The sequence below is a fragment of the Botrytis byssoidea genome (genome assembly GCF_014898295.1).
Source record: "Botrytis byssoidea strain MUCL 94 chromosome Unknown BBYS_044, whole genome shotgun sequence".
In the NCBI taxonomy this organism is placed as follows: domain Eukaryota; kingdom Fungi; phylum Ascomycota; class Leotiomycetes; order Helotiales; family Sclerotiniaceae; genus Botrytis; species Botrytis byssoidea.
The window spans coordinates 124,347-150,728 of NW_024065885.1; the positions used below are offsets into that span (position 1 = coordinate 124,347).

Genomic DNA, 26,382 nt, shown 5'->3' on the forward strand with positions numbered 1-26,382 from the left:
ATAGATTAAAATTTAATCTTAAGATTTATAATAAGAATTCTTTATATTAATCTTTATATATTTAATTACAAAAATTAAGGAATAAAAAGAAATCTTTATTTTTTAATTAAAAAAGGAAATAATAATTTTTTTATTAAAAAAAGAATATATAAATAATTATAATAATTGATATCAAAAAAAGAAAAAAAATATTTATATTAATAATAAAAGAAATTAAAATCAAAAAATTCATTATTTTTTATTATTATTATAATATAATTAATATTATAATAAATAGATTTCTTATTGAAATAAGTTTTTAAATTAATATTAATAAATTATAATAAATAAAAAGCTTATTAATATAAAAATATTCATTTACTAGATTATATAACAAAATCAGATCCTAAAGGTTTATTAATCAAATAATTAAAAATCTTCAAAAAAATTGAAAAGAATATATATAAATATATAATATATTTTTAATATTATAAAAAAAAGGTTATTTTTATTTGAATATTTATTAAATTTTTATGAATAATCAATAAGAGAACAATATGACCTTTATATATAATATTATATTCTAAGTATTCTTATTTCTTGATTATATTTAGTAATTTTATATATATATTTATATTATATATTATAATTAAATATTTATTTTAATAATTGATTTAGAAATAGATATAGAGTAATTAAAAAAAAAGAAAATAAAATTAATAAAAACTATTTTAATTATTATATAAAAAATCAGAAAGATTATTATTAATAAATTATATATTATAATTTATAAAAATAATTATTATATATCTTTTTTATGTATTAAATTAATAAGATTTAATATATTTAATATATTTAACTTTTGTTAATAAATTATTATTATTTTTATAATATATCAAAAGATAATTTCTATTTAGAAATCTATTTCTTAAAATAAAATAATCGAATTCGAATAAAAGAATATAATTATTTAGATTATATTAAAACTAATATATATAATATATATTACTTTAAAATAATTTCAGAATAATTTATTAATAATAGTTTTAAAAAATCTAAATTATAAAAGAATCTGATAATATTATTTATATATATTAATTAAAAATATAAAAATATTTAATATATAATAAAAACTATATAGTAAAGAAAAGAATTATTTTTTTTAAAACACCTTTTACAAATAAAAAAAGATATATACAGAATGAATAAAATAAATCATTATAAATTTTAAGAAAAGAAAATTAAATCCTTGTTTTATTTCAACATCCAATTTTATTTTTTATAAATAAAAGATTTTTAGATCTACTATCAAATTCTTATAATTTTCATTATTATATAAAAGATTATAAATATATTTTATGATTTAAATTAACAGAATTATTATGTATTAAGAATTAGAGGATATATAATTGTATATATAAGAAAGTATATTAATCTTTACTTTCGAGGTATATTTATTTTACAATATTTCAGTGCCTTAGAACAATTTTCTTTTTTCTTTTTATAAAACTTTATATATTTTTATATAGTTGATATTTCTTTATTTAAATATATATTTATTACATAAATAAAAATATAAAAGTATTTAGAGAAAGATTTACTATATTTAGAATATATATTACCTACTAATTTTCCTTTATTTATTATATAAATTATTTAATATAATTATTATAATACTAATTAATTTAGAGAATATATTATAGAATTTATTATTTTATATAATAATATATAATTAAATATAATACTTCTATAAAATATTTATTTCTATAATTATTATATAATCTTCTATTTATTTTATATATAAACCTTAATATCTAATTAAATAATTTCATTATTTGATTAAGATATATAAGGTAGGTATAATCCTTATAATTATATTATAAATTAATCTAATTTATTATCATTATATATACCTATTATATAATTAGAGTGACCAATCGACATAGCTATCCCTCCGTGATAGCTATTTTTTAACAAAATTATCTTTTGATTATTGGTTATATTGGGGATAATGATTACCATAGAATTAGCAGGGTAACAATATCTTAAATAATATATAAACATAAATTTAAATATTATTACTAACTAATTAATAATGGGATTATAATATTAAAGCTATAAAAGATTAAAGATTATAAAATCTATAATTAATAAAATAATGATATAAAATAAACCAATTTCTCTATAATTATTAATTTGTATATTTAAAAATATATGCTAAAAAAAGATATTAGAAGGTTTTCTATTAATTAGAAATAAATAATAAATATAAGGAAAAGGATATATAAATATATAAAATTTGAAAACGATTTTCCTATTAATAAAGCCATAGCCTATAGCTCTATTATCTATAAAACTAATAAATAGAATAATTATATTAAATATAAAAAAGATTTTTGTTAAGATTTTAAAAGATTTATTATTTATTAATCTAAAATATAAAGAATCTCTAAATATAATTAATTTTTTAATTTACAAAAATAAATTTCTTATAAAAAACTTTGATTTATAATTATAAATCAAAATTAATTTTTTAATATATTTAATTAAAGAATTAAATTTTTATTTTTTTCTAAATAAATAAATCCTTTAATATATTCTTTTAGATCAATCTTTTAAATAAAATTAAAGGGAATTAAAGAGATATAATATAATAATATAACTAAAAAGTAATTAATAGATAGAAATGAATTCTAGTATAAAAGAGTAGCAATATTATAATAGAATCTAGGGTTTTGATATTAATTGATTATTAGAAAATGATTAATATAAGGAAGATATCTTATATTAATATTAATATTAATATTAATATTAATATTAATATTATATTTTACATTATTAACTCTTTTTTCCTTATAATTACTTTTAAAATAACTAGGTTTCTTATAATAAAAATAGAGATTGAAATTAATATATTATTCTTGAATATAATAAAATAAAGAATATTAATTTTATTAAATAATATTTAATTATATAGAATTACTAAAAAGATTAGATATAAAAGAAAATACAATATATCTGCTTTTTATTATAAGATTTTAATTATTTATAATTAAAATTAATACCTTAATTCTTTTATTAATTATCAAAATAAATCTTTTCTTCTAAATTATTATAAATACTTTATCACTAAATTATCCATAAATCAATATTAATAACAAAAGATTTATTAAAATAATTAATTAAAGTATTAATTAATTTTTATAAAACCTTGAACTTGAAATTAGTAATTTATTATTTAACAATTTTTCTATATTTAATAACAAGTTATTTGAATACAATAATAAAATTATCAAATAAAATCTTCTTAATCTTATATTTATTATAATTTATAAAATTTTACATAAAAATCAAAGATTTGATATTACTTATTCAATTTATATCAAATACTTATTACAATATATCATTTAAAAAACTAGAAATTGAAATTATATAGGTTATTAATAATTATATTGAAATATATCTAATTGTTTGTATAAACAAAATCAGAAAATAAATTAATAAAAAATATAATTTTTTAAAATTCCAATTTATTTTTATAATTTATAATTAAATAATAATTGATTATACTACAAAATATTATATATTAATTCTAATATTTTATAATATTTTATTTATTATTATTAAATTTTTTAAAAATAATAAAATACTTTTAGTGAAATAAAGCTTATAGATTATTGCAAATAACAATTTTTAATATTTTAATTATATTCTTTAACTCAATAATCTTTAAATAAGTATTAGTGATTTAGATCTGTATTATAATAGTTTAAACTTATAATAAACTTGTAATTGATTTAATCAATTTAAATATAATTTGAATAATTATAAAGTGTATAATATTTAAATCATTAAACAAATCTATAAATAAAGAAATATCAGTTTTAACAAAATTGAGAATATAATTCAAAAAAAGAAACTATAAGAATAGATTAAATATAAATATTTAATTAATTATTTTTGGGATATTCCTATAATTAGAAAATAATCTTGTAGAATTCCTAAACAATAATAATTTAGATATACAATAAATCAATAATAAATATAATCAATATAATTAAATTATGATTTCGATAGGAATTTAATTAAAATAAAGCTATAATAACTTTTATAAAGATAATACAAACTATTAGGGTATGGATAAAGATTTATATTATATTATAAAGGTAAAAGAACTATGGAAAAGTGAGGCCCTATTTATAAGAGGTAGGGTATACTAGTGATCTATGCCTAAAGCACAAAGGCAACTACAGAATATGTAGTTGGCGCCGTGACATTTAAAAACGTGCACGATATAGGGACGTGCACAATGTAGGGATATCAGTTATATAAGCCCGTGCGTGCCCCTTCGAACTTTGGATCTTGAATTTTTGACAAAAACTTCCCAAACCGCAATCAGATCATATTCTTCATATTGAAAACTACCACACGCCCCTTTTATAATTAACGATATGGAGGATGATTGTGCACAAGTCGATCTGGGGTTAGCTGTCGATGTGGAAAATAATCTCGAAGAGCCGGTGGCTCAACGCCAACCCAAGAAACGTTTCGTGGGAAGAAAGCAAGCTGCAGAAGCTGCTGCACGCAATGGCAGTAATACAACTCCTGGGGACAGTGATGCCATTCAAGGTCTGTAACCTTTCATTCTCAGATTTACTTCTCTAGCTAATGTTATCATAGTTGCGACTCCTAGAAGAATTCGAACATTAAATCAAGTTCCTCCCGAGATTTTGAATGATCCCGATATCAATGCTGCCATCGCTCTCCTTCCACCAAACTATTCTTTCGAAATCCACAAAACTATACATAGAATTAGGATGAACGGATCAAAGAAAGTTGCGCTGCAGATGCCAGAAGGTCTACTCTTATTCGCAACCACAATTTCGGATATTCTCACACAATTCTGTCCTGGAATCGAGACGCTTATAATGGGAGATGTCACATATGGAGCTTGTTGCATTGATGATTATACCGCTCGAGCTTTAGGGTGTGACCTGCTGGTACATTACGCGCATTCGTGCTTGATCCCCGTGGATGTTACAAAGATCAAAACTCTCTACGTTTTCGTCGATATCAGCATAGATACGGCACATTTACTTGCAACTCTGGAGAAGAATTTTGCTTCAGGGAAGACCATTGCCATGGTAGGAACCATTCAATTCAATGCGACATTACATGGAGTTCGAACACCGCTCGAAAAAGCTGGTTTCAATGTTCTCATTCCGCAAATATCCCCTCTTAGCAAAGGCGAAATCCTTGGATGCACATCGCCTCAACTGTCAACTGATGGAGTCGATATTATTCTTTACCTTGGTGATGGACGTTTCCACCTTGAGAGTGCAATGATCCACAATCCGACGATACCAGCCTACCGATACGATCCCTATTCTCGAAAACTCACTCGTGAGAGTTATGACCACAAGGAAATGCATACCCTGAGAAGAGATGCGATTGAAACCGCCAAACCCGCAAAGAAGTGGGGACTCATCTTAGGATCTCTTGGTCGTCAGGGAAATCCACACACCATGACAATGATTGAGAGAAAACTAGAAGAGCGAGGAATCCCATACATCAACTTACTTTTGAGCGAGATCTTCCCAGGAAAACTAGCTATGATGAGCGATGTCGAGTGTTGGGTGCAAGTAGCATGTCCAAGACTCAGTATTGATTGGGGATATGCTTTCCCTAGGCCTCTGCTTACGCCATACGAAGCTTTGATTGTATTGGGCCAAAAAGAAGATTGGGCAAAGAGCAACAATGATGTCTATCCTATGGATTACTATGGAAAGGAAGGTCTTGGCAGAACCAAGCCTATCTCAAGTATTCCAGTTGTTGGTTGAAAATCTATTTTTGATACACCTCAAAGCCTTGCCCTCCTCCTTACTGCACGACGTTATACAATTGGTCAAATTGTCCTCAATTGGTATTATGATAGCGCCCGGTAAATTAGATTCCACACATCTACCGATGTACCTCCAACGACACTCTGGTGCCGCGTCAGATCAGCCAGGCATGAATCGGCAAATCAAAACTATCGCGATGGTTTGAGCTACCACAACTGGTATATAGATAAGAATCCGAGGGCTCCACTACGAGAGGTATTTCGCGACCAGATTTCTCCGAGAGTGGTTCAAAGAAGCTGGGTTCGAAGCAGTAGCCCCGCGCTTCAGAACTCTAGTTACTTCGGCAAACATCTCATTTTAATACCTCCAAGGTGGATGAGATTAATCTATAAAAACAAACAAATTGTTCCCAGACTTATTACTTCTGATGAGACACCAATTTCATCCGCAAGAACAGTACCCGCACTACTGAATATACTGCTATCCGATGACACTGTTACATCTGGCAATGAAAAATAGAATAGTCAGGTAAAATTTTCGAGTCGTTGCCCAATTTTGTGGGTTTCCGGGGTCGCCTGGTGAACTTCATAATCCGATGTTTTGATCGATGACTGGTTCATTGGAGTGCACCTGAGACTGAGACTCAAGCTTGGTGCTATTGGCTTTAAGAGTGGCTACTGGTGTTGAATTTTCGAGATCGGCATCTCGTGCGCTCGCGGAGTAGGCCGAGGATATGTTTGGACGCAGATGTATGGGAAGGCGAAATAGCATACAGCTAGCTATCAAGATAAAGAAGCGTTATGCCACATGATATATATCTTGAAAATTATCAACTTGCGGCCTTCCAGTCAACATAAATTGACCTCTTGAAAAATGCGCTTTCAATTATGACGGGAGTACAAAATTTTGATGCAAAAATTTAATCTCTTCAGATGGTTCTTCTTTACTTTTCTCATTTTTTGATCAAGCATTTATGATCTTCACAAGTGATACTCATCCTTCGCAACATTCGTGATGTTTGTAGAGAGTCTTCTACGTCGGCTGCCGAATGTTGAATAGGGGTCGGGCCCGCTTTCATTTAGATAGGTGACTGATTGGGATGATGATATGATATGTCATTGGACGTGGAAAATAACTAGTTTGCAGACTTGAATATTATGCTGACCTTCGTATTTGGAGATTGGTGACGTGGTTACGGTTATACTTAGATTCAGAAATTGATTGGGATAGTCAGATAGATTACGATATCAGAGGTGGTATGGGAAGGGATTCTAAGGGATTTTGAGTCGAGTATTTTCGTTCGCTTGGGCTCTGATAGATAGAGATTGCTTGATAGATGGATTTGAGAGATGAGTTTAAAAATGCACAAAGTCAGAAGACGCAGTTCAAAGTGAAAAGCTTGATTTGTCAAGTGCTTTAGTACGTGAACAAATGATAAGTAACGCTAGACCTCGCTTTAAACGCTATTATGGCATTTCAGAATCCTCCTACCTGAACTAGTGACCATCAAATCCAAGCTTCTTCCCAGACATAAACACATCTCCAGTATTTCTCTTTTCACTCAGCAGAGTGAATTAAGTGCCCTTGAAAATCTTTCCTTACTCAGAAGTGCGGCCAGATGCCGGGATAGGTAAAGGCTCGAAAACGCAGAAGATCTCATCTCGAAATCCTCTCTTAGCTAGAAATCTCCAAAGATCTTTCAATTCAGCCGGATTGTCAACAGAGAGTCTTTTCTCGGATAGGAGCATCAAGTCCAACGAGATGTTGTTCCAGCATCGAGATGCCGTTTGGTAGGCGTATTTGTCGGGGGTTTCTCCTGCCCAGTGGATGAAGATAGATACATCTCCCTCTATGCAAGAAAACTTCTCAGACGAAGATTGGATATTGATGGTCTGAATGAGCGTATGAGAAAATGTTGAGAAGTCTGGTAGTGAGACGATTCCGAGAGTCGTATTGCAAAGAAAAGGAAGTGAGTCATCTGAGATGTTCATGGCACGAATTTGGAGACCAGGAGTTATTGACGGTTGAGCGCTTGATGAGGATTGATCAGACATTCCTGGAAGAAGTTATTAGTTCTGTGAAGTATGGTTCAAAAGAGCTATAACTCACTGTCTCGGACTCTGAGGGGCTGATAAATGTCGCTTCAGAAGAATTTGATTGCTTTGAATGAGGGGTCCATGACCAGAAAATAGAAGAATTGGATAGTTATGATATAATGCTGGAAAAGTATTCAGGACGCTAAGCTCAACAAGTGTACAGCCACAAGCATTCACTGATACAGTCAGATTGAGTTTTCTTGACTCCGAACATAAACGTACCCGATCCTACTGCTGAATGTTCTAAAACAATATGGAAAATTTGATTCAATGTGTCAAGTGGAGTTTGAGTCGAGGGAGGTTTTGTCAGTAGGATTATTTCCGAGTCAAACATGATAAATGGTGCCTGTACAGTAAAGAGACCCGGCTGCCTTTCTGATCTATTGCTTTAGAATGATGTATGCGCCAAAGCTCTTGGAGAGTCTTGACATTGGATCACTTAATGTGGTCCATGGTCATTGGGGTGTTTTCTGAGATTAGTGGCCTACTAAGAGAGCAATGTATCGCATCGCGATAATTCCTTTCAGCCAGCAATTCGAGTAGAAACTCGAAATTTACCCTGTACCGTGGACCTTTCTCAATATTGTACAATTTCATTGTTTTTACCCCAATATCATTCCATCTCTTGCATTTCAACCATTCCGACCATTTCGACCATCCGTCGCATTCCCATGGGACATCTCCATCCCAAACAACAAACACTTCGACGATCTCGGGGCTCGCTCCCAAAAGAGATAGAAATTGAAGGTCGATAATTCGCTGGAGATTGCGCAGCATCTGCCACCAATCTTGAGGAGTGTCTATATCGAGAAGACTATCGCAAGAGATTGGGGATCCACGTCCTCTTCCGTTATTGTAGCCCCCCTTGTCGACCGAAGCATCGAGCCAGACTTGTACTTTTAATCCACGATCAACGAATAATGCAGATTGAGGCTTAGGTGAAGGAGACTTGGATGACGGAGATTCGGGTGAAATGAACTCGAGTAAAGAAGGCTCGGGTGAAAGAGGCTCGGATGAAGCAAACTCAGACAAAAAAGACTCGGGTAAAATGAGCTTAGATGAAGGAGAGTTAAACTTTGGTGGAGGACTCTCTGGTGAAAGAGACTCAGATGAAGGAGATTCGGATGAGGGAGACTCGGGTGAAGCAGATTCTGGTAAAGTAAGAAGCATATTTGTGTTTCTCGAGAGTACAATTAAGTAAAATATAAATGACGCGATATCCAAAATAAAATACTGTTATAAATTCTTGATTATTGAACAAAAAACATTACATCGATGGAGGTTTGAAGTAGGGGCTCACAAAAATCCATAGTTTTCTAAATATTGCATCGAAGCTTCCCATTTCGGATGGTAGCTTGTGCTGTTGAGATCCTAGCTCTATAAAGGAAGTTCTATAGTCATTGAAGGAAGAAATTAGGTGCGGCCTGACTCCCTCGCTATAAGCCTTAAGATTTCTGCTCTTGCATACTAATATTTTGCGTCTTTGTGCCGGTGAATGTTTTGGTTTTATCTTTCGTTCTTCAAAGTGTTTTGAATGATCCCGATTTGAAATAAATACCTTGCTTGCAGACGCAGTCAACTTTGTCGGTATTTTTCCTTCAGTTTGGGCATCAGTCTATGTCCCGAAAAATAAAATAGCTTCGATAGTTGACATACACGATCTTTGGTGTTGGAACAAGAGCCATACTTCAAAAGAGTTATGAAGGGATCACAATAACGAGCGGCACCTTGGAAATATGATGATCGCCAAAATTGGCTCAAAAGATGACCATAAGGTTTCCAATCTCCCAGGACTATCTCGTCTTTCTTTATGATGATAGGGAATTTGGAATTGCATTATGCAATCTGGGCCATTCGAAGAGATAAATCATTCAACTCTCCATTCTTCCTGAGTTTCGAATCAAAGATAGTCTTTTCTGAGTTGTAGCTCCTGGTCCCAAGTGGTTTTTTCTGTTAGGGAATGAACTCTTTGCCACTCACTTCCTCTGGAAAAGATACAGATCAGTAGTTACAATGCGAGAGATTCTGTGACCAAATAAGCCGACAGGCTTTTTTGTGGTGCTTTCTACGAATCGAGCATTGCAGTATTTTCAGCCTGCCCAGAATGTTGTCCTGGTCGAATGGCTAGCTTAAAATTGCCCTTGTTCATCATTGACATGATATCTAGGAATTGTAAGATACAGATCTGGATTCTCCGTATCAATACTAAGTAGGTCATCAACGGACCAATCATGCTTTACTGGCCAGGTGAGTTGGGATTGTGATTGGAATTCTTGATATGAGCCCCTTGAATCGACTGGCTGTTCCCATGAAATCGACGATGGCGGAAATGCTTGCTTGATCGCCAGCACAATTTCACCACAGACAGCTACAGATTCGTACACTCGTGCACATGCCGAAGAAATGTAACTCGGATGACGTTGACGAGTTATTCCTTCAATCGTCATAACTATAAGTTCTTGGTCTCTCGAGTGACTTAGCTGAGGGTTTTCAACAATGTTTGAGAATAGCTCGAAGAACGATATGAGTGGGTCCAAATGAAGCACATTCGAGAGAGCCATATTGCCACGGATTGATTGTTGTGCCTTTAGCTCTCCTATTATTTCTAGGGTTGTCCTGGAGTCTTCCAGAAGTCGTGATTTGTGTTCAATTAAATTACTACGAAGCAGTATTAAGACACGATTTGTATGGAACATATGCCTCAATTCAAGTTCGACTGAGGGGAAGCTTTCTCTCAAAATGGCTGCTCGCGCATGGAAGTCTGGCCACTCTTGGTCCAATTGAACTAACAATCTCATAGCAGTAGTTTGCCCCGAAGAGTATGGTTGAATTTCAGCATAATTCATATAAAGTTCCCTGTAGATTTCTTCGAGAAAGCAAGCCATTTTAATTTTGGCCAAGAAGGCTATCTCCAATGGACTTGGCTGATCAAACTCCGGCAATGGGACACTACATTCAAACAGGTATGATTGACAACCTTGGCTACACCTGAAGAGCCTTAATTTGTCTATGATATACATCGACCAGAAAAAATTAGTTCGCTCTGGACTTACGAATTGGCCGGGCTGATGGAGACCAATGGACCTCGCCATTTGGTGAGCCAATGCTATGTGCTTCGCAGCTACTTGATGATCATAGAACTCTCTTGTAACAAAACTCTGGGGACTGTTAGATTCGGTCTTGCCCATATAAGTGGGAAATATAGATGAGATCAAGGCTTAAGTCCAGACCATGCATTTTCACAGGAATGAGGGTCGAATTTGTACCATATCGGGAATGTTTCTGGATAATTAAAATCACTTACCAATGTAAAAAGAGCTTGGATGCTGGCTATCCGCGGCTTGAGAAGAGTGTCTAAGATCGAGAAAGATCTTTTGGCATTGTTCAAGAGCATGAACATGAGGTTCTCATCTTTTGAGGGGGCTCCAGGAGGAGATGTCTTCAATTTTGCCAACAAAGAGAGTAGAATTATATTATTGAAGCAAAGAGTCCATGTAGGGTCTGTATTCTCACAGCCTATACTATACTGCTCATCTATAGCTTTCAGTAGCGTACCTCTGTCAAAGATTGGTAATGGATCATTGGTTTCTTTCAAGTAAAACTCTAGTGTAACTTCCAAAAGGGCTCTTGATGGCAAAGCTATAGGCTTGCCATCGCTTTCAAGCTCCGACGCCGGCGGCATTGGCAGCGTTTTGGGAAGGTCCGTCAATATCTGCAGCGTGGATGACACCTTTGGGTCGCTCGCAATTAATATGTCAATGAGGGATAAATTGCCATAATCTTTGGAGTTGGCTTTCTTTTCGAACCGTACTTTTGTGCAATCAAAAGAAGCGTAAGCGGAACTCTGTCCATAGAATCTTTCGTCGCCAGCAGCATCCATGAAACGATGTGAAGATCGGCCATATCTTGGCTGCAGACCTGATCGATTTTTTCCAAATGGATCATCAGAAATAGAAGTATGAATAGAAAAATCGATAACTTCGTGATATGGAGAAGCAGTGGGGGTAGACGATGCGATTGATGAATGGGTGCTATTCAAATGTTGTGCAATTTGAGAAACAGCACTCTCGATACTAGCTAGCCTAGTATTCAAACCATCAAAATCTTCAACACTGTGTAGGTCAGTCTATATTCTAACTTGAGTTCCGAAGGAGGTGGACTTACAGCTTTTTGGTAACATTAGGTCTCTTCTCCCTAGATGAAAATTCACATTGGCGATGAGACTTGGCACAATTTGAACATTCCGGGAGTAAACGATCACATCGTATCTTGCGCTTTTTGCATTGATCACACACTTGGTCACTTATTTGAGAGTTCTTCGTGCGCAACTGATCCTCCATCTTGATCTGCTAGCCACGGTCGTTTGTATATCAAAGAGAGGCTCTCCGTGTTAAATACGCGACGAAGAGTGTACTGGTATCGAGTGATAATATCTCTCTTTTCAATTTGGCTATGTCTAAGGAATTTAAAAATAAGGACCTGTGAGAATGATGTTATACTCAGATCCTGTGAATACCAGACATGAATTCAATATCAACTTGCACTTGATGTAGAATTAATAATAAGGCTACACGAGTAAGCTTTGTCATCATTTCATCATTAACTAATAAAGGCCATTCATAAAACGTGACCAGGCGACAATCTCGATTCCCGTGAGCAACGTCGCGTCTGCGACCACCCCGCTCTGTTAGCAGGAAGCTGTAGTAGATGCACTAAGCACTCTTACTGTTACCATCGAGCAACTCAAGCATCCGCCAAATATGCCTTCACTCCGCCGCAGCAAGCCCCAAAAGTGTCCCCTCCTCGCCATACCTCGTGAAATTCGTGACGAGATCCATCGATATGTTCAATTAGGACAGCGAATTGACAAGCCAAGAGTATCGAGCTCTGGCTATCTCAAGCCAGACGACAATGCAATTTGGCCCAACGCTTATCAACTCCTCGAAGAAACCGGTTATCGAGAAGAAAAAGATCCCAGGGCGGTGTTCCGGCCAGATGCCGAAGACATACTTATACTGGCGCGAACATGCGAACAGCTTTACAAAGAATCAAACCAAATCTTCTACGGTGAGAATACGTTCTCGTTTGCGGGCACTTGGAGTTTGTATTGTTATCTGTACATGATCGGCGAGGAAAAGCGACTGTGCATTCGCCATATTTATTTCCAATTCAGTGGGATTCAGAGGGTGGATGCATTCACGTTACTTGGCGAGTGTAAATCGTTGAGGACTCTCAGGATAGGCGTTGGACAGGGTACGATGTCTGGTAGTAAACAACCGAAGTTGAATTTAATGACAGCCAGAGGTCTTTCTACATTGAGAAAAATAAGAGGGATGGAAAACTTGGTGGTAGATGTGGTAGAAATGGACCAACCATCCAGATCTACTTACAGTTTCCCCTACACAGAATCGCTGGACGTACCTTCAGAGAGTCCATATTTCAATCCGGAAAAGATTCAAGAATTTGCAAGGGTATTGACAGAGGAGATGAATTGGAAAAGGGAGACGCCGGAGCAAAATAAAATCCAGGATGTACCATTGAAAGAGGAAGAAATTTTGCAGTCGAAGCCAAAGTCCAAAAATTCCAAACCAGCAGTAGTTTCCAACACTCGAACTCTACGCTCAGGTAAAATCCAAAAGTTGACATCCACACCTAAGAGAAAGGTCGCGAAAAAAGCAAAGACAAGTGGAAAAGGGAATCAAACTTACCCAGTTGGCTTCTCAGGAATGGAATGGTTAGTCGTGGGTGGTGGGACATAGAAATCACAAAGAACCAGCCATTTATGACTCGGTCAACTTGCGACATAGATTCTGTCATTGCTCTTTTGTCTAAATTTATGTGTTCCGCGGCACTGCTTTATCGAAGCCCCTCGTCGACTGTTATTCCAGAATAAGATGGACACCAACCTCATCCATCCTACGATTTTACGATCCCAACGATTTTACGATCTCTTCAACCAGGGATCTTTCCCTCCCTCTTTCAACATTCTATGTCCAATCAGTGCGCAAGAAAAATCCTCTCAACCCCATCCCAACCGCTCTCGGAGACGAAAAATAGCGTCGAACAACGTATAAGTATTCGTCCGTACTATTTAATATTGGGGCCCTACAACCCTCAAAGAACGATCTCATGATAGGGATAGCCTTGAGATAAGAAGATGTAAAGGTAATGATAATCATTAATAAATATCAAACCAAATACCATTCCAATTCCACTCCTTAGTGAAGTCTACTTGATCTCAACGTATATGATGACATTGAAGTGCTAAATACTCTTATGCTATATGATCTCTTCTCGCTCATCAACAGAGCTGTTGTATCTCTGAAATGGAATGCGATTAGACGACATGACACACATAACTATGATAGAAGCCTTCGCGTAAGATTGTTGAAACTGCAGTCTCATAGATAGTCATCAGAAGAAGAATCGATTGAGGTCAAAACACCTCTTTCACTAAAGAGCCTCATCTCGTACACATGATACTACAAACAAATATGTTTCCCCACTGATAGACAAATCCCATCCTAACAGTATCATCTCATCTCATTCACCATATATCGCTTTGATATTCTCAAAATTCAGATTTCCTACGTAAAAAGCATGTTGCAAAAGATCCCCAACGCCACAAAAGGGATATATCTATGCCCAATCCATTTTCCCATCATCATGCATGCAATGCGGAAAGTGAAGTTATATTTTCTAATAGACTAATCGACTAATAATCATCACCGCGACTGATAACCTCTTTGCAGTTTGGTCTGAGGACAATTGTCTATTTCCTGTTAGCGAGTGTTTCTTTGAACAAGGAATGGAGCTTACATGTTCAAATTGCGCGGTGTAGGAGCCCTTTTTATCGACAAGAGGTGGGTAATCTTGTACGATACCATGGGAGACTAATGCGTTCAACTGCTTTTGTTAGATATTGTGCTAGAAGTGTGGGTGAATACAAACTTACTCCCAGTAGATATTTATCTTGGCCTAAACGATCCAAATATCTTCTGCAGAAAGGTAAGGTGCCAAAGTTCTTGTTGATAACATTAAGAAGTTTACCAGCCGATGCGATACGTAATGGGACGTTGGGGGCATCTGCAACCTTGGCGTAATGAGAACATTCGAGCTATAACTGATTAATATATGTTACCAGGGAGTTCTCATACATGGACTTACATCATCTCTAACATAACCATTTCCGGTACTTCCGAAAGTTTCAATAGCAAAAACCTCCCCTTCTTCCATCTTTGTTTGGTCATTGCTCTTAACAATCGGGACACTCTTTCCACCATGGATCTTCCATTGTAGAATGTCATGACCATTCAGGTTTCTAATCGGCTTGACTTGATAAGTTTGACCCTTAATCTCAACCTCGTAACTCTCCATTGTCTCCTGAATATGCTCGCCAATTTCTCCCAATCTTGCATCAATTCCGGCTTCCTTGATTCCGGTATTTGTAGCTTGCTTAACCGCCTCGAGAAGATTATCGTACATGGGATCAAATGCAATAGTGAAAGCACTGTCCACAATTCTACCGTTGATGTGAACTCCGAAATCGACTTTCATGACATTCTCATAAGCCAAAACGGTCTTGTTTCCAGCGTTCGGACTGTAATGAGCAGCAATGTGATCCAGATTGACACCAGTTGGGAAAGCGACACCACCCTTAATATTGTCTCCCTCCTCTAGTCCAGGGTGACCAGTCAAAGCTCTCACACTATCCTCGATTCCTTCCGCGATTTCCGTCAAGGTCTGCCCGGGCTTAATGTTGGCTTTAGCGTATTGTCTAACCTGTCTATGAATCTCGGCACCCTGTCGATACTCCTGCAAGAAGTCATTATTCATGCGATCCAAATAACGCTTCTCTTCGCTTGTAGTTCGATAGTTATTTTCGTCTCTGTATTCGACTTCCTCTCCAACAGGGTACTCGCCGCTTGGAAACAGGTTCGACAGGAGAACTCGGGGAGGCGACGATTGGACTTTAGGGTTCGCTCCAGCCTTCTTTTTGGGCTTCTTCTTTCTCTTTCTCTTCTTTTTTGCTCCTCCTTCCCCAGCACCTTCGCCATTTACTGGCTCCTCTTCATCGTCATCTGAATCTTCGGCCTCGGCTTCGGGTTGCGCGTTTCCATTTGCCTTTGCTTCGGCGGCAGACTCCATTACAGCATTAGGGTCCTTCACTGTAAAATTTGTTAAATCATGTTCCCCAAGACTAGAGAGTTGTAGCGCAATCCTCCCAAAGGAGGGGTTGATTTTTACTTACCCTTCAAATTCTTCAACGCATCAGTAACCTGTGCTGCCATCTTGAATCACCTTACCACAAGACCCTCGAGTCTTATTTCCAACGCTACAACGTATGTAATTGACCTTTGTATCAATAGCAAAAGTCCAGTTGTTGGAAAAATAATAATTGATTGAGAGAGAAATCTAACAATTGCTTTCCCCGCCAAGGTGGTAATGGGTTAACATCGGGATAACTGTCTCGGTTAGCAGTAATGTTTGGGTAAATCCCTGTCAATCGCTGGAAATCTATGCCGTCACTGGCATTCCAGGCTTAATACAGCATGTGTAAAGTTCTCATGGAAGTTCTCTCATCTCATCAATTCTTTTCCCTATAATTCTCCAATTCAACGATGAGGAATGCCACTCTTCTTTCGCCCCTCTCCTTTTGTCGTCCCACGAATTCGACCACAGCGGTTTTCTTTTCATAGTACTGCTATCTACAGAAACCCCGCTCAAAACCATTACGAGACTTTGCAAGTCGCTCCAGATGCTACACCAGCCGAAATCAAAAAGTACGATCGCCTCCTGTCTCATTCCCAATTGACGCCAATATACTAACGCAGTCTTCTCAAGATCTTTCTACGCTCTCAGCAAAGTCCACCATCCCGATCACAACCCCTCCGATCCCTCTGCATCAAAACGCTTCGTGAAAATCTCCGAAGCATGGGCTATTCTCGGTACTCCAGCCAAGCGACAGGCCTACGATCGAGAACACCATATACATTCTAATGCTCACGGTCACGGTCATAGTCATGGCGCGGGTCATCGTCCACCACAAGGTTCCTATTCGTCAAGTGGGCCAGCAGGTGGTAGACCGGCTAGCGGGTTGAGTAGACGACGAACCCAGTTTCGTGGGCCGCCGCCTAGTTTTTATAGGAGTGGAGGATGGGGAGAACACAGTGCGAAAAGACGGGCTGCGCAGGATAATGGTGCGCCAGGTGCGGAGGCTCCACCGAAGACAGAAATGGGTGGAGGGATGGGAACGGGTCAGATGCCATGGGGCCCGGAAGGAGATATTCCACACTTTGATAAAAGAGCTCACACACAAACACATGATAACGTGGATAGAAGGAGGCGACGCCGAATGAGTGAACATTTTATTCCGGCGGACCGAGAAAGGAGCACCTTCGCTAATTTCGTCATCCTCAGCGCAGTAATATCTATGAGCGTCGCTGTACCCTCGTATATTTATGAGAGGATGACGAGTGCAGGAAGGCCGAAAAAGATATAGTCACATAAACATTGACAACAATGTCCAAAAAAATTAGACCATAGAATTATCTATCGTTGATGCACACATTTCGATCAATTACAATGAGGAAGTCACTCCGTTGCAATGCTATAATGCGCGTGCCACAGAAAATGATATCAGAATTACACCTCTATTCTACTATCGTACGGCCAACTCCCAATTCTCGAACAATGCTGATCTATGACTCGAATGTGAAGCTTGTGCCAATCTTGTGGGTAGCTTGGTCGAGCTTTTGGGTATCGAAGGAGGCACCGAGACCAAGGGTGGCACCAGGTCGGAGAACAACGTTGTAGGCAACGGCGGCAACACCACGGTCGTTGATCTTGACCTATGATTTCCTTGCATTAGCGAAAGTTTCGGAATATTTCTGCAAAAATTGCTTACCTTGGCGAAGGAGAGTGGGTCAAGTCTGTACTTGCTAGCAACCTCGAGACCAACAGAGTTGGTGTTCTTGGAGTCCCAGGTAGCCTTGGCACCAGCCTCGACTTGAGTGTTGACCTTGTGGTAGTATGAAGCGGAGAAGACGCTCAAGTTGTCAGCAGCAGTGATGGCAGCACTGTAAGTGGGGGCAGTGTATCCGACAGCGGCGGAGTAGCTGGTGATAGCTGCCTTTTGAACATCATAACCAGCGGTGGCACCAGCCAAGAAACCATCTTGTCCGATAACAGCGTCAACGGTGGCAGTTGGACCCTTGAGGAGATCGAAGAATGCGCGTCCGTGGAAGTTTGGTTGCTTGAAGTGAAGGTTGACCTTTGCGCCCTTCTTTTGGGTGGTAGGAGCGAAAGAGCCGAGAATCTCAGCCTTGAGACCCTTGGCAATGGTATCGTTAATCTCAATCTTGGTGTCGAGAGCGTTGAGGGTGTTCCATGTTTGGGTAAGAGTCAAGCCTGTTCCGCCGGCATACTGGATTAGTAACTGTGCACAACCGGGTTGTCTAATGAGAAAGAAACCAAATGGACTATGAACGGGGAAATATTGTAGAATAAATTGATTAAAATATATACCAGTTGGCTTGTCTGTGAACTTGGCCTCTAACTGCACACAGGAAACTGTCCATCAGCGTTTGTCAAAAAATTGAATTATTTCCCATGTAATCGTACCAGACCACTGGTGGCATTGTCATGGGTGCTCTTTCCAGTCACTTTGAATGCGACATTGTTTGGAGTATTCGACTTAACCTCAAGTGCGGCAGCAGTGAGGTGGTAGAAATCTTTGTTGAGCAACTGGTTGATATTGAGGTTAGCTTCAAATATTTTTGTAAATATGCGCATCTTTAGGGATATCTTACATCGTTGGACGCCTTAGCGATATCGGTGAAAGCTGGGACAGACATGATTGAAGAATGAGATGAACTGAATTGATTGAACTTTTGGGATGGAATTCGAGAAAGTTGTACAGATACGGGAGTAAATGTGGATGAAGTTGAAGAGGACGTGGTTTTTTGTTCCCTAAAGAATTTCGAATCGTGAGGAATCAAGCGGCAGAAGTCGGACATGGAACGTGGGATTGTTATTGGTCCAAATACTCATGTGCCTCCTTCCATATGCGACCCCCTGTAAACGACATCCATTCATGGTTCCGTCTTATGCAACAAACATCTTTCACCAAATGATGAAATCTCTCACTCATTCAACAACGCAAAAGCAAAAAGGATGTTACAAGATCGATCATTTTCACGTTTTGAAGTAGTATTGGATTCGTTCAATCTTCATACACACCGCAAAAATTGACGCCAAAGGATATTGATTTATTAGTTTATATTTGCAAGCTCGAATCGTAACTTTCTACCGAAATGGAAAGCGAAGTCAGTGATACTGAGGGGTTGTGAAACAATTCGCAGTTTTTTACTAGCATTAGAAGGAGCCCGCAGTGCTCATTCATCAATACCCCAACAAAGTCATAGTATATTTAAGCCATAAAATAACATCAAACTCAAATTTCCCAGCACAGACTCAAACCGTTAATTGTGCATAAGATGGAATTTCGTGGGGATTCAACTATCTACTAGGTAGGTATCTGTCAATGGTTTCATCCTTCTATCTAACTCCACAATCTTTCCACTTTATTGGTAACCCAGATTTGGAGTCCAAAAGATGCTCGAAAATAAGTGGTTATCAATTTTGTAACCTTCCAATAGATACGACATTCTGAGAAGGAGAATCTTCACGCTACAATTACTCGTCATACTTTTCGTTGTGGATGGCAATAGCTCTTCCACTGGGGTCAGTTTGTTTAGACCAAGTTGGGGTCCATCTCATAACACTTTCTGCACAAGATGGTGGGAAGTGCTCGTCGAACATTGTTCGGTACCAGTAACTGTTACTCCTGTTAGTGTTTTGATTCTCATTGGATAGAGTAGAGAACTTACGCTTCCTTGGTATCTGGAATATCGGATCCCCATTCAGGCTTGGGGTTCTTCATCATCTCATCGGTAACGTGTAGTTCAGCGTTATCCTTGAGAGCATCGATCCATCCGTAACCAACACCGTCGCTGAATTGCTCCTTTTGTCTATAAAGAATGTGTTCTGGGAGGTATGGTTTCTGACTTGGATCATCTGATGTGTCAAAAGCCTTTCGGAGAATGTATTTCTCAAGACGATCCTTGGTGATCATCTTCTCTTGTGGGTCGATGTTCATGGAAACTTCGAGGAATTCCTTGTCGAGGAAAGGAACACGAGCTTCCAATCCCCAAGCAGAAGTCGACTTGTTGGCTCTCAAGCAGTCAGATAAATGTAAGTTTTTGATTCTGCGGACGGTCTCTTCGTGAAGAGCTGCCTTATCTGGTGCAGCGTGGAAGTATAGGTAACCTCCAAAGATCTCGTCACTACCTTCTCCACTCAATACCATCTTGACACCCATAGCCTTGATCTTTCTCGAGAGAAGGAACATGGGAGTAGATGCACGAATAGTTGTTACATCATATGTTTCCAAGTGGAAGATAACATCGGAAAGCGCGTTCAAACCATCATCAATGGTGAAAGTCATATCATGATGCTTGGTACCAAGGAACTTGGCAACTTCTTTCGCAGCCTTGGTATCAGGGGAGTTTGGTAGACCAATGGAGAAGGAGTTAAGTTGGGGAAGGTAGGTAAGAGTTGACAATTTGTTATCGTCATCAATACCAACAAGTCCTTCCCCTTGGTCCTCGTTAGCGGTTGGTGTCGCAGTTCCACTTCCGCTCTCAATTGCAGCTAGCGTAGCGGCTTTCAGGCGTAGAGACTCTCTTTGAGCGATGGCAGCCACCAAACTCGAGTCGAGACCTCCGGACAACAAAACTCCGTAAGGAACTTCAGCCATGAGACGCTTACGGACAGACATTTCAAGTGTTTCTCTCAAAAGCTTGTAATCAATTGGGGTTGATGGAACGTTCTTTGGGTCCCACCAAGATGGCTCGAAATATCTTGTTGTCTTGTCGGTTTTTGAGTCATAAACATGTCCTGGAGGGAAAGCAATGATTTTGTCGCAGACAGGGTGCAAACATTTCAGTTCAGATGCAAAGTATACGGCTCCTGGTGTCTTGCTCGACCATCCTTGATAGAAACTGGTAATCCCGATGGGATCGCGTGCAGCAATTGTGCGGTCTTGATTTTTGTCGTATAAAACAAATGAGAACATTCCGTCCAAGTGTTTTGGGGCATCGATATCATGTTCCATGTACTAACAAATTTTCAGTCATGGATCCAATTTTTTCCTTCGAATTTCTCACCAGAGGTATTATGACTTCGCAATCGGAATGTGTCTTGAAGTGATATTGGTTCTTGAGCCCCTTACGGATGACTCTGTGGTTATAAATTTCGCCATTGACTGCGAGTACGAGGGTATCGTCTGCGTTGGTGATTGGTTGCGCTCCACTCTCTAGAGTATTGTCAGTTTATGAATATCAATACAGATTTCAGCGGTGAAAACTTACCAACGCCAACGATACTCAAACGCTCATGCGCAAGAACTACAGTCAATCCATCAGCCAAAACTCCCACCAGACCCGTTCCCCTAGGCGCAACGTACTTGTGTTGTTGGAAATAACGTTTCCACCTAATTATCATCATCAGTCAGTCTCAAGTCCAAACATCCCTTTTTACCACAGGTGACTCACTCCAGTCTGGTCCACGATGACGAACTCTAGATTTCACAGTCAGCTCTCCATTTCCAGTTCCCTCCGTCGAACAGAAATACTCACTGCTTCGCCATTCGCAAGGCCGTAGGCTTAAAAGCCTTAACATCTGGGTGACTATACAATTGTCAATTCTCGAAATCCATCGCGGGGCCCCCACTATCATTAAAAAATCGCATTCCCAATGGCAAATAGAGACAATTGATACATACCAATGACAGGCAAAAATACCACACATCTTGAATTCTTGTATGTAAATCCGTTTAATGTGAAATGTAAAATAAGTTCTTCTCAAGAAAAGAAGTTCAAAAAATGGGAGAGAAGAAAGTTATGTACCCAAATAAAAACTGCCTGTGAGTAATAGTTTCAATGCTCAGTGGTTTTGGTATGTGCATGACTTACCTTGGCTCCAAAATATTACAAAATTACCTTAGCTCATGGGCCGATAGTCGGATGTGGATTGTGACAAGGATACCGAAGGTGCATTATGTGGCTTGAGCCCTTAATTTCTACCGATAGCGATTCAGTAGAACCAATAATGTTGCAGTATTGCTAATTTTGGTGTCAATTACCTTTGGGTGAGTAACAGCTAGATGTCGAGGTTCTGGAATTTTGTGATGTGTTTTTCTACAGGAAATTGCTTGGCGAGATACAGTCGGATGATTATGAGTGGTAGACTGGTAGTGTATCTGGAATGCTAGTCCATGGGCACATATGTATGAATCGATATATGGATGGACGCAAGTAGCTTTCTTCACGAGGTGACTCAAAGGACAGAGGAGAATGGTAGGTCATAACACGACAATGAAGTAATGAAGAGGTGGCATAGATTGAAAAGGCTCATTTCCTTCATCGATTTTCCCATGTCCCATTGAGTACCTAGTAGATACTATAACTCATCTAGGGTACTCAGTAAATTTCTTTGACCAACGCGCTGCATCAAAGTAAAGTATTTCCGCTGCTAGGTACGCCCGTATTGATATCCCCATATGCTGTGAAAGATTATGTGCCCAATGAACGCCAATACTTCCCGCCAAATAAACCTGTCGCCTTTACTGTCGCATTTGCATTTGCCCGTTTCCACTAAGGAGCGGGGTTGTCTTTTACGATGCGCTTGATCTTACTCTCGTACGCGGACTTGTCCTTCTTGAAGAGATTGTAGGCATCGGCTTGGGCAGGAGAATCAGGGTTGGGGGTATCGAGAAGTTCTTGGATGCCAAGGAGGATTTGCTTGATGGTGATGGCAGGCTTCCAGCCTTCTTCTTCGTTCAGAATCGAAAGACAGACTGTGCCAGAGGGGTAGACGTTAGGATGGAAGAGGGGTGGTGTAAATTTGCCTGATTTTTTGTTAGTTCCAGATCGATGCCAAATATGAGAGTAGTTTTGAAGTCGCATACACTTTGGAGGTTTGGTTGGGTATTCTATAAATTGTACATCAGCGCAAATTCATAACCACATCATGAATGATAGTTAAACAACTCACCATCTGGAAAGATAATATTCAGTTTGAAAAGACCGCCCTCCCATAATGTACCGGCCTTTCCAGGAACGCCGCAGTCCCAAATCTTCATATCAATAGTGTTCGTGGCGGGGTTGCGAACAGGCTTTGCAGAAAACCCAAATGGATGGTCCTTTCGCCATTGCTTACTGTAGATCCCATTAGACTTCGTCCCAGATTTCCAACTGTGCAAACCTTACCGTTCCTCCGTGAGACGATTAACACAGAGCGACATTTTGAAGATGAGGCTGAAGTTTGTTCAGGAAAGCGCAAATCAGACTTTGAGATGGAGAAGATTTTGTTGACCTGGCTATTGATAAATACCAAAAGCCCAAATAGTTAATGCGACTTTTTGTATTTCTACAAATGCAGAAGAATAAACTGTTATGGAAAGGTTTGGTGGTTGCTAGCTACGAGGCTCAAGATTCGTTAATTTATGAAGCGTCCAGACAAGGCAAAAGAAAGAAGTACAATTCACTAGCTCGGAGGACCCCCACTATCAACAATGCCCGACACCAGAATTGACAGCCTCGGCCTAGTCTTCTCATCTCATGATCTTCATGCCTAAATATACCTCGTACATCGCAAGACTATTTTAATTCTTAAAACCCAATATCCGAATATATAAGGTCTGAGTTGTCGTCGACCATCAGATTATCTACACAATACCGTTTCCGGCGCAAATCATACCCCGCACTTTCCATATACATACTGGCCGTATTCATTTCGGCCTGCAGAAGAATACCCACCTTTGAAGATCCCAGCAAAGGATTGATAGAGTTTCCTCTAGCATCTATCAAACATGGAGTCGAAACCTGGGGATCTCGCAGGACTGGCAGAGTCCTCGACAAAAGCCTTGGTTGGCGAATCAAGTACAGTTTCTGAAACACAGGCTGCGGATGCTACTGCGGCGTGGGAGGATGTTCCAGATCCGGACGAAGATGATTTAGATGATCTAGATGGTACATCATTTGATCTAATGCTAGATATGAAAATGAAATTCTGATGAATTCTTAGATATGCTGGATGAGTTCAACGCTGCGAAGCCAGAATCGAAAGCACCAGCACCAACCTCCACAACAGCAACTACTGGTCCTGAGAAACCACCCGTCGCAGACGATCCTCTTCTTGGCGGCGGTGAAGGACTCACTGACGATGATTTCGCGAAGCAATTACAAGCCGGCATGGCCGAACTAATGGGAGAACTCGAGACATCACCAGAAATGCAGGCACAGTTTGAAAGTATGCTGAAGGAGATGGGTGGATTGGGGGAAAATGGACCAGCACCTCCACCACCATCTGCGCCAAAACCCGGACCTTCGAACACAAAAGTCGCCCCAGGTTCAGCTAGTGAGGAAACGTTCCAGGAAACTATTAAGAAAACGATGGAAAGAATGCAAGCTTCTGGGGATCAAGCAACAGCAGCAGCAGCAGAGGACAACTCGGACGATTTGCTAGCGGAGATGATGAAGGCTATGGGAGCTGGTGGTATGGACGGGGAGGGCAGTGAAGAGGATTTCTCGAAAATGCTATTGGGTATGATGGAGCAATTAACTAATAAGGAGATATTATACGAACCGATGAAGGAATTGGATGATAAATTCCCCGCGTGGTTGGAGAAGAACTCTGCCAGTACTCCCGCAGATGATCTAAAGCGATACAAGGAACAGCAAGTTTTTGTCAGAGAAATCGTCGCGAGATTCGAGCAAAAGACTTACAAGGATGAGAATGCTTCGGATCGAGAGTATATTGTAGAAAGAATGCAAAAGGTGTGTATCAGCTGTCATATCATATCGCGGTGCGCTGCTAACTATTTACAGATGCAAGCAGCAGGCTCACCACCAGCAGATCTGGTTGGAGATATGGCTGCAGCGCAAGAAGCTTTTGGGGCTCCAGAAGAAGGTTGCCCAACACAATAAAATACCCATATCTTAGTGATAATAACTCGTGTATATTAACAAACCAGTGATACCATGACCAATAATCTCAAAATCAAACACCAAATGGTTCGGTCCATTTACCATACCAAAACACCGACCAGGCCCTAGCCTTTTGAAACACCAACGCTAACAGCAAAACCCTCCAATTTATCATAAACAATGTCGTGTCAATATGTATCGGTATGTACCATCATGTGCCACAATCAACTCATCTCCGTATCCATCATTTCATGGTCTCCTGACACATCCATGGATTGGTTATCTTGATACGAGATATACGATTCCTGTTGTATAACGTCCATAAAAATGGCATCGTAATCGCCATCGTCGCTACCAAAGTGCGTATCAGGCGAGGAACTATTGAAATGTCGCTCAACATCCATAACAGTCATATTGTGTTGGTTTGAAAGATGTTGGAAATCTCCTCGCGCCCAAGCAGCTGCTTCCTTGTCATCAATTGGACCAATTTCTTCGTCGAGTGTCGAGACATTCTCATATGCTTCATCCAGAGTTTGCCTTCTTTCGGCTTCGGTCATAGATGATAACAAAGCTTCTAATTCTTCTTCCTCGTTTCTTGCCACTTCCTTGGCCATGACCTCATCTGCAACCATTGTTAACCCAATTCCAGCAAACTCATTCATGGATAGAGTCTTAGATAGAAAAAGCATACCGAGACTTAAATTTCCAGCACCATAATCTAGTTGCATATCCTGCTCGTCAACGTCAACAGCCCAGCCCTGCGCATCTCTAGCTTGTCTTTCCGCTCGCCTTCTTTGCTCTGCAATCCAAATAGTTCTCATTATCTCATCATCACCGCCTCTCGCTTTCCATCTTTTATCCTCCGAATCTTCTCTAACTCTTCTCAAGAACAGCTTTCTTCTTGTCTCTCTTCCATCGCCTTGTCCATGCAATAACGGATTCGTCTTCGTTATTCTCTTGGAAAATGCACCATCTCTATTCGGTGAATGTTTGTTTGAATTAGAGTGGTTTTTATCAGGGCTTGAGGTTTTGGAAGCGCCAGATTCAGGTGACATCATGAAACTAGTTTGACAATCTCCAGCCTGCTGTATCCTCGTTGGTAGATTCGCGTTGCGGGGCTCCAGCGGCGACACGGGCGGAGAAGATCGTAAAGGTAATGAGGATAATGGCGATGGTACATGAGGTGTATAATGGTGTAATTGCTTGTGTGCGCTCGCAGGAGTCTGCAACATACTGAACATGATGATGGAGTGCTGTGCGGATGAAAATGGAACTTTTGATGTTCTTCCATGCCAATTGATATACTAATGAGACAAAACGCGCCTGCAGGCGGACGCGACCCGCGTAGATGGCCCGCACCGCTGATTGTCCAATTGGGGTAGCGATTGGTGTATATTACGTAAGCGGACTCGC

The 26,382-nt window shown here is 38.7% G+C and overlaps 12 protein-coding genes across 12 annotated transcripts; 4 read left to right on the forward strand and 8 right to left on the reverse strand.

Moving 5' to 3' along the window:
* Positions 1-4,430: 4,430 nt before the first annotated feature.
* Positions 4,431-5,819, forward strand: EAE97_011923 (uncharacterized protein; the record flags this gene model as incomplete). Its single annotated transcript, XM_038882437.1, has 2 exons — positions 4,431-4,608; positions 4,660-5,819. 2 exons carry the CDS (start codon positions 4,431-4,433, stop codon positions 5,817-5,819), a joined length of 1,338 nt encoding a protein of 445 aa, XP_038726737.1.
* Positions 5,820-7,187: 1,368 nt separating this feature from the next.
* On the reverse strand, positions 7,188-8,252 carry EAE97_011924 (uncharacterized protein; the record flags this gene model as incomplete). The annotated part of the gene is made up of 2 exons (XM_038882438.1): positions 7,188-7,878; positions 8,141-8,252. The coding sequence occupies 2 exons, from the start codon at positions 8,250-8,252 to the stop codon at positions 7,421-7,423; spliced, it is 570 nt and encodes a 189-aa protein (XP_038726738.1). The 3' UTR covers positions 7,188-7,420.
* Positions 8,253-8,353: 101 nt separating this feature from the next.
* Positions 8,354-9,088, reverse strand: EAE97_011925 (uncharacterized protein; the record flags this gene model as incomplete). Its single annotated transcript, XM_038882439.1, has 1 exon — positions 8,354-9,088. The coding sequence occupies one exon, from the start codon at positions 9,086-9,088 to the stop codon at positions 8,354-8,356; it is 735 nt and encodes a 244-aa protein (XP_038726739.1).
* A 959-nt stretch (positions 9,089-10,047) lies between these two features.
* Positions 10,048-12,258, reverse strand: EAE97_011926 (uncharacterized protein; the record flags this gene model as incomplete). The annotated part of the gene is made up of 3 exons (XM_038882440.1): positions 10,048-11,076; positions 11,223-12,030; positions 12,083-12,258. 3 exons carry the CDS (start codon positions 12,256-12,258, stop codon positions 10,048-10,050), a joined length of 2,013 nt encoding a protein of 670 aa, XP_038726740.1.
* Positions 12,259-12,678: 420 nt separating this feature from the next.
* Positions 12,679-13,677, forward strand: EAE97_011927 (uncharacterized protein; the record flags this gene model as incomplete). The annotated part of the gene is made up of 1 exon (XM_038882441.1): positions 12,679-13,677. One exon carries the CDS (start codon positions 12,679-12,681, stop codon positions 13,675-13,677), a length of 999 nt encoding a protein of 332 aa, XP_038726741.1.
* A 956-nt stretch (positions 13,678-14,633) lies between these two features.
* Positions 14,634-16,209, reverse strand: EAE97_011928 (uncharacterized protein; the record flags this gene model as incomplete). The annotated part of the gene is made up of 5 exons (XM_038882442.1): positions 14,634-14,690; positions 14,738-14,824; positions 14,874-15,035; positions 15,086-16,086; positions 16,170-16,209. 5 exons carry the CDS (start codon positions 16,207-16,209, stop codon positions 14,634-14,636), a joined length of 1,347 nt encoding a protein of 448 aa, XP_038726742.1.
* Positions 16,210-16,407: 198 nt separating this feature from the next.
* Positions 16,408-17,466, forward strand: EAE97_011929 (uncharacterized protein). The gene is made up of 2 exons (XM_038882443.1): positions 16,408-16,701; positions 16,763-17,466. The coding sequence occupies exons 1-2, from the start codon at positions 16,547-16,549 to the stop codon at positions 17,418-17,420; spliced, it is 813 nt and encodes a 270-aa protein (XP_038726743.1). The 5' UTR covers positions 16,408-16,546; the 3' UTR covers positions 17,421-17,466.
* Positions 17,467-17,619: 153 nt separating this feature from the next.
* Positions 17,620-18,774, reverse strand: EAE97_011930 (uncharacterized protein; the record flags this gene model as incomplete). Its single annotated transcript, XM_038882444.1, has 4 exons — positions 17,620-17,769; positions 17,826-18,476; positions 18,542-18,664; positions 18,730-18,774. 4 exons carry the CDS (start codon positions 18,772-18,774, stop codon positions 17,620-17,622), a joined length of 969 nt encoding a protein of 322 aa, XP_038726744.1.
* Positions 18,775-19,615: 841 nt separating this feature from the next.
* Positions 19,616-21,790, reverse strand: EAE97_011931 (uncharacterized protein; the record flags this gene model as incomplete). Its single annotated transcript, XM_038882445.1, has 8 exons — positions 19,616-19,757; positions 19,810-21,098; positions 21,148-21,296; positions 21,352-21,387; positions 21,447-21,473; positions 21,535-21,560; positions 21,619-21,669; positions 21,765-21,790. 8 exons carry the CDS (start codon positions 21,788-21,790, stop codon positions 19,616-19,618), a joined length of 1,746 nt encoding a protein of 581 aa, XP_038726745.1.
* An 845-nt stretch (positions 21,791-22,635) lies between these two features.
* On the reverse strand, positions 22,636-23,285 carry EAE97_011932 (uncharacterized protein; the record flags this gene model as incomplete). Its single annotated transcript, XM_038882446.1, has 4 exons — positions 22,636-22,889; positions 22,950-22,973; positions 23,036-23,199; positions 23,251-23,285. The coding sequence occupies 4 exons, from the start codon at positions 23,283-23,285 to the stop codon at positions 22,636-22,638; spliced, it is 477 nt and encodes a 158-aa protein (XP_038726746.1).
* A 567-nt stretch (positions 23,286-23,852) lies between these two features.
* Positions 23,853-24,969, forward strand: EAE97_011933 (uncharacterized protein; the record flags this gene model as incomplete). Its single annotated transcript, XM_038882447.1, has 3 exons — positions 23,853-24,012; positions 24,068-24,819; positions 24,871-24,969. The coding sequence occupies 3 exons, from the start codon at positions 23,853-23,855 to the stop codon at positions 24,967-24,969; spliced, it is 1,011 nt and encodes a 336-aa protein (XP_038726747.1).
* A 224-nt stretch (positions 24,970-25,193) lies between these two features.
* On the reverse strand, positions 25,194-26,210 carry EAE97_011934 (uncharacterized protein; the record flags this gene model as incomplete). The annotated part of the gene is made up of 2 exons (XM_038882448.1): positions 25,194-25,591; positions 25,661-26,210. The coding sequence occupies 2 exons, from the start codon at positions 26,208-26,210 to the stop codon at positions 25,194-25,196; spliced, it is 948 nt and encodes a 315-aa protein (XP_038726748.1).
* Between the last annotated feature and the right edge of the window lie 172 nt (positions 26,211-26,382).

Coding starts and splice junctions, on each gene's coding strand:
- EAE97_011929 (XM_038882443.1), top strand. CDS start 16,547: ATGCCACTCTTCTTTCGCCCCTCTCCTTTTGTCGTCCCACGAATTCGA. Junction 16,702..16,762: donor ACACCAGCCGAAATCAAAAA/GTACGATCGCCT, acceptor AGTCTTCTCAAG/ATCTTTCTACGCTCTCAGCA.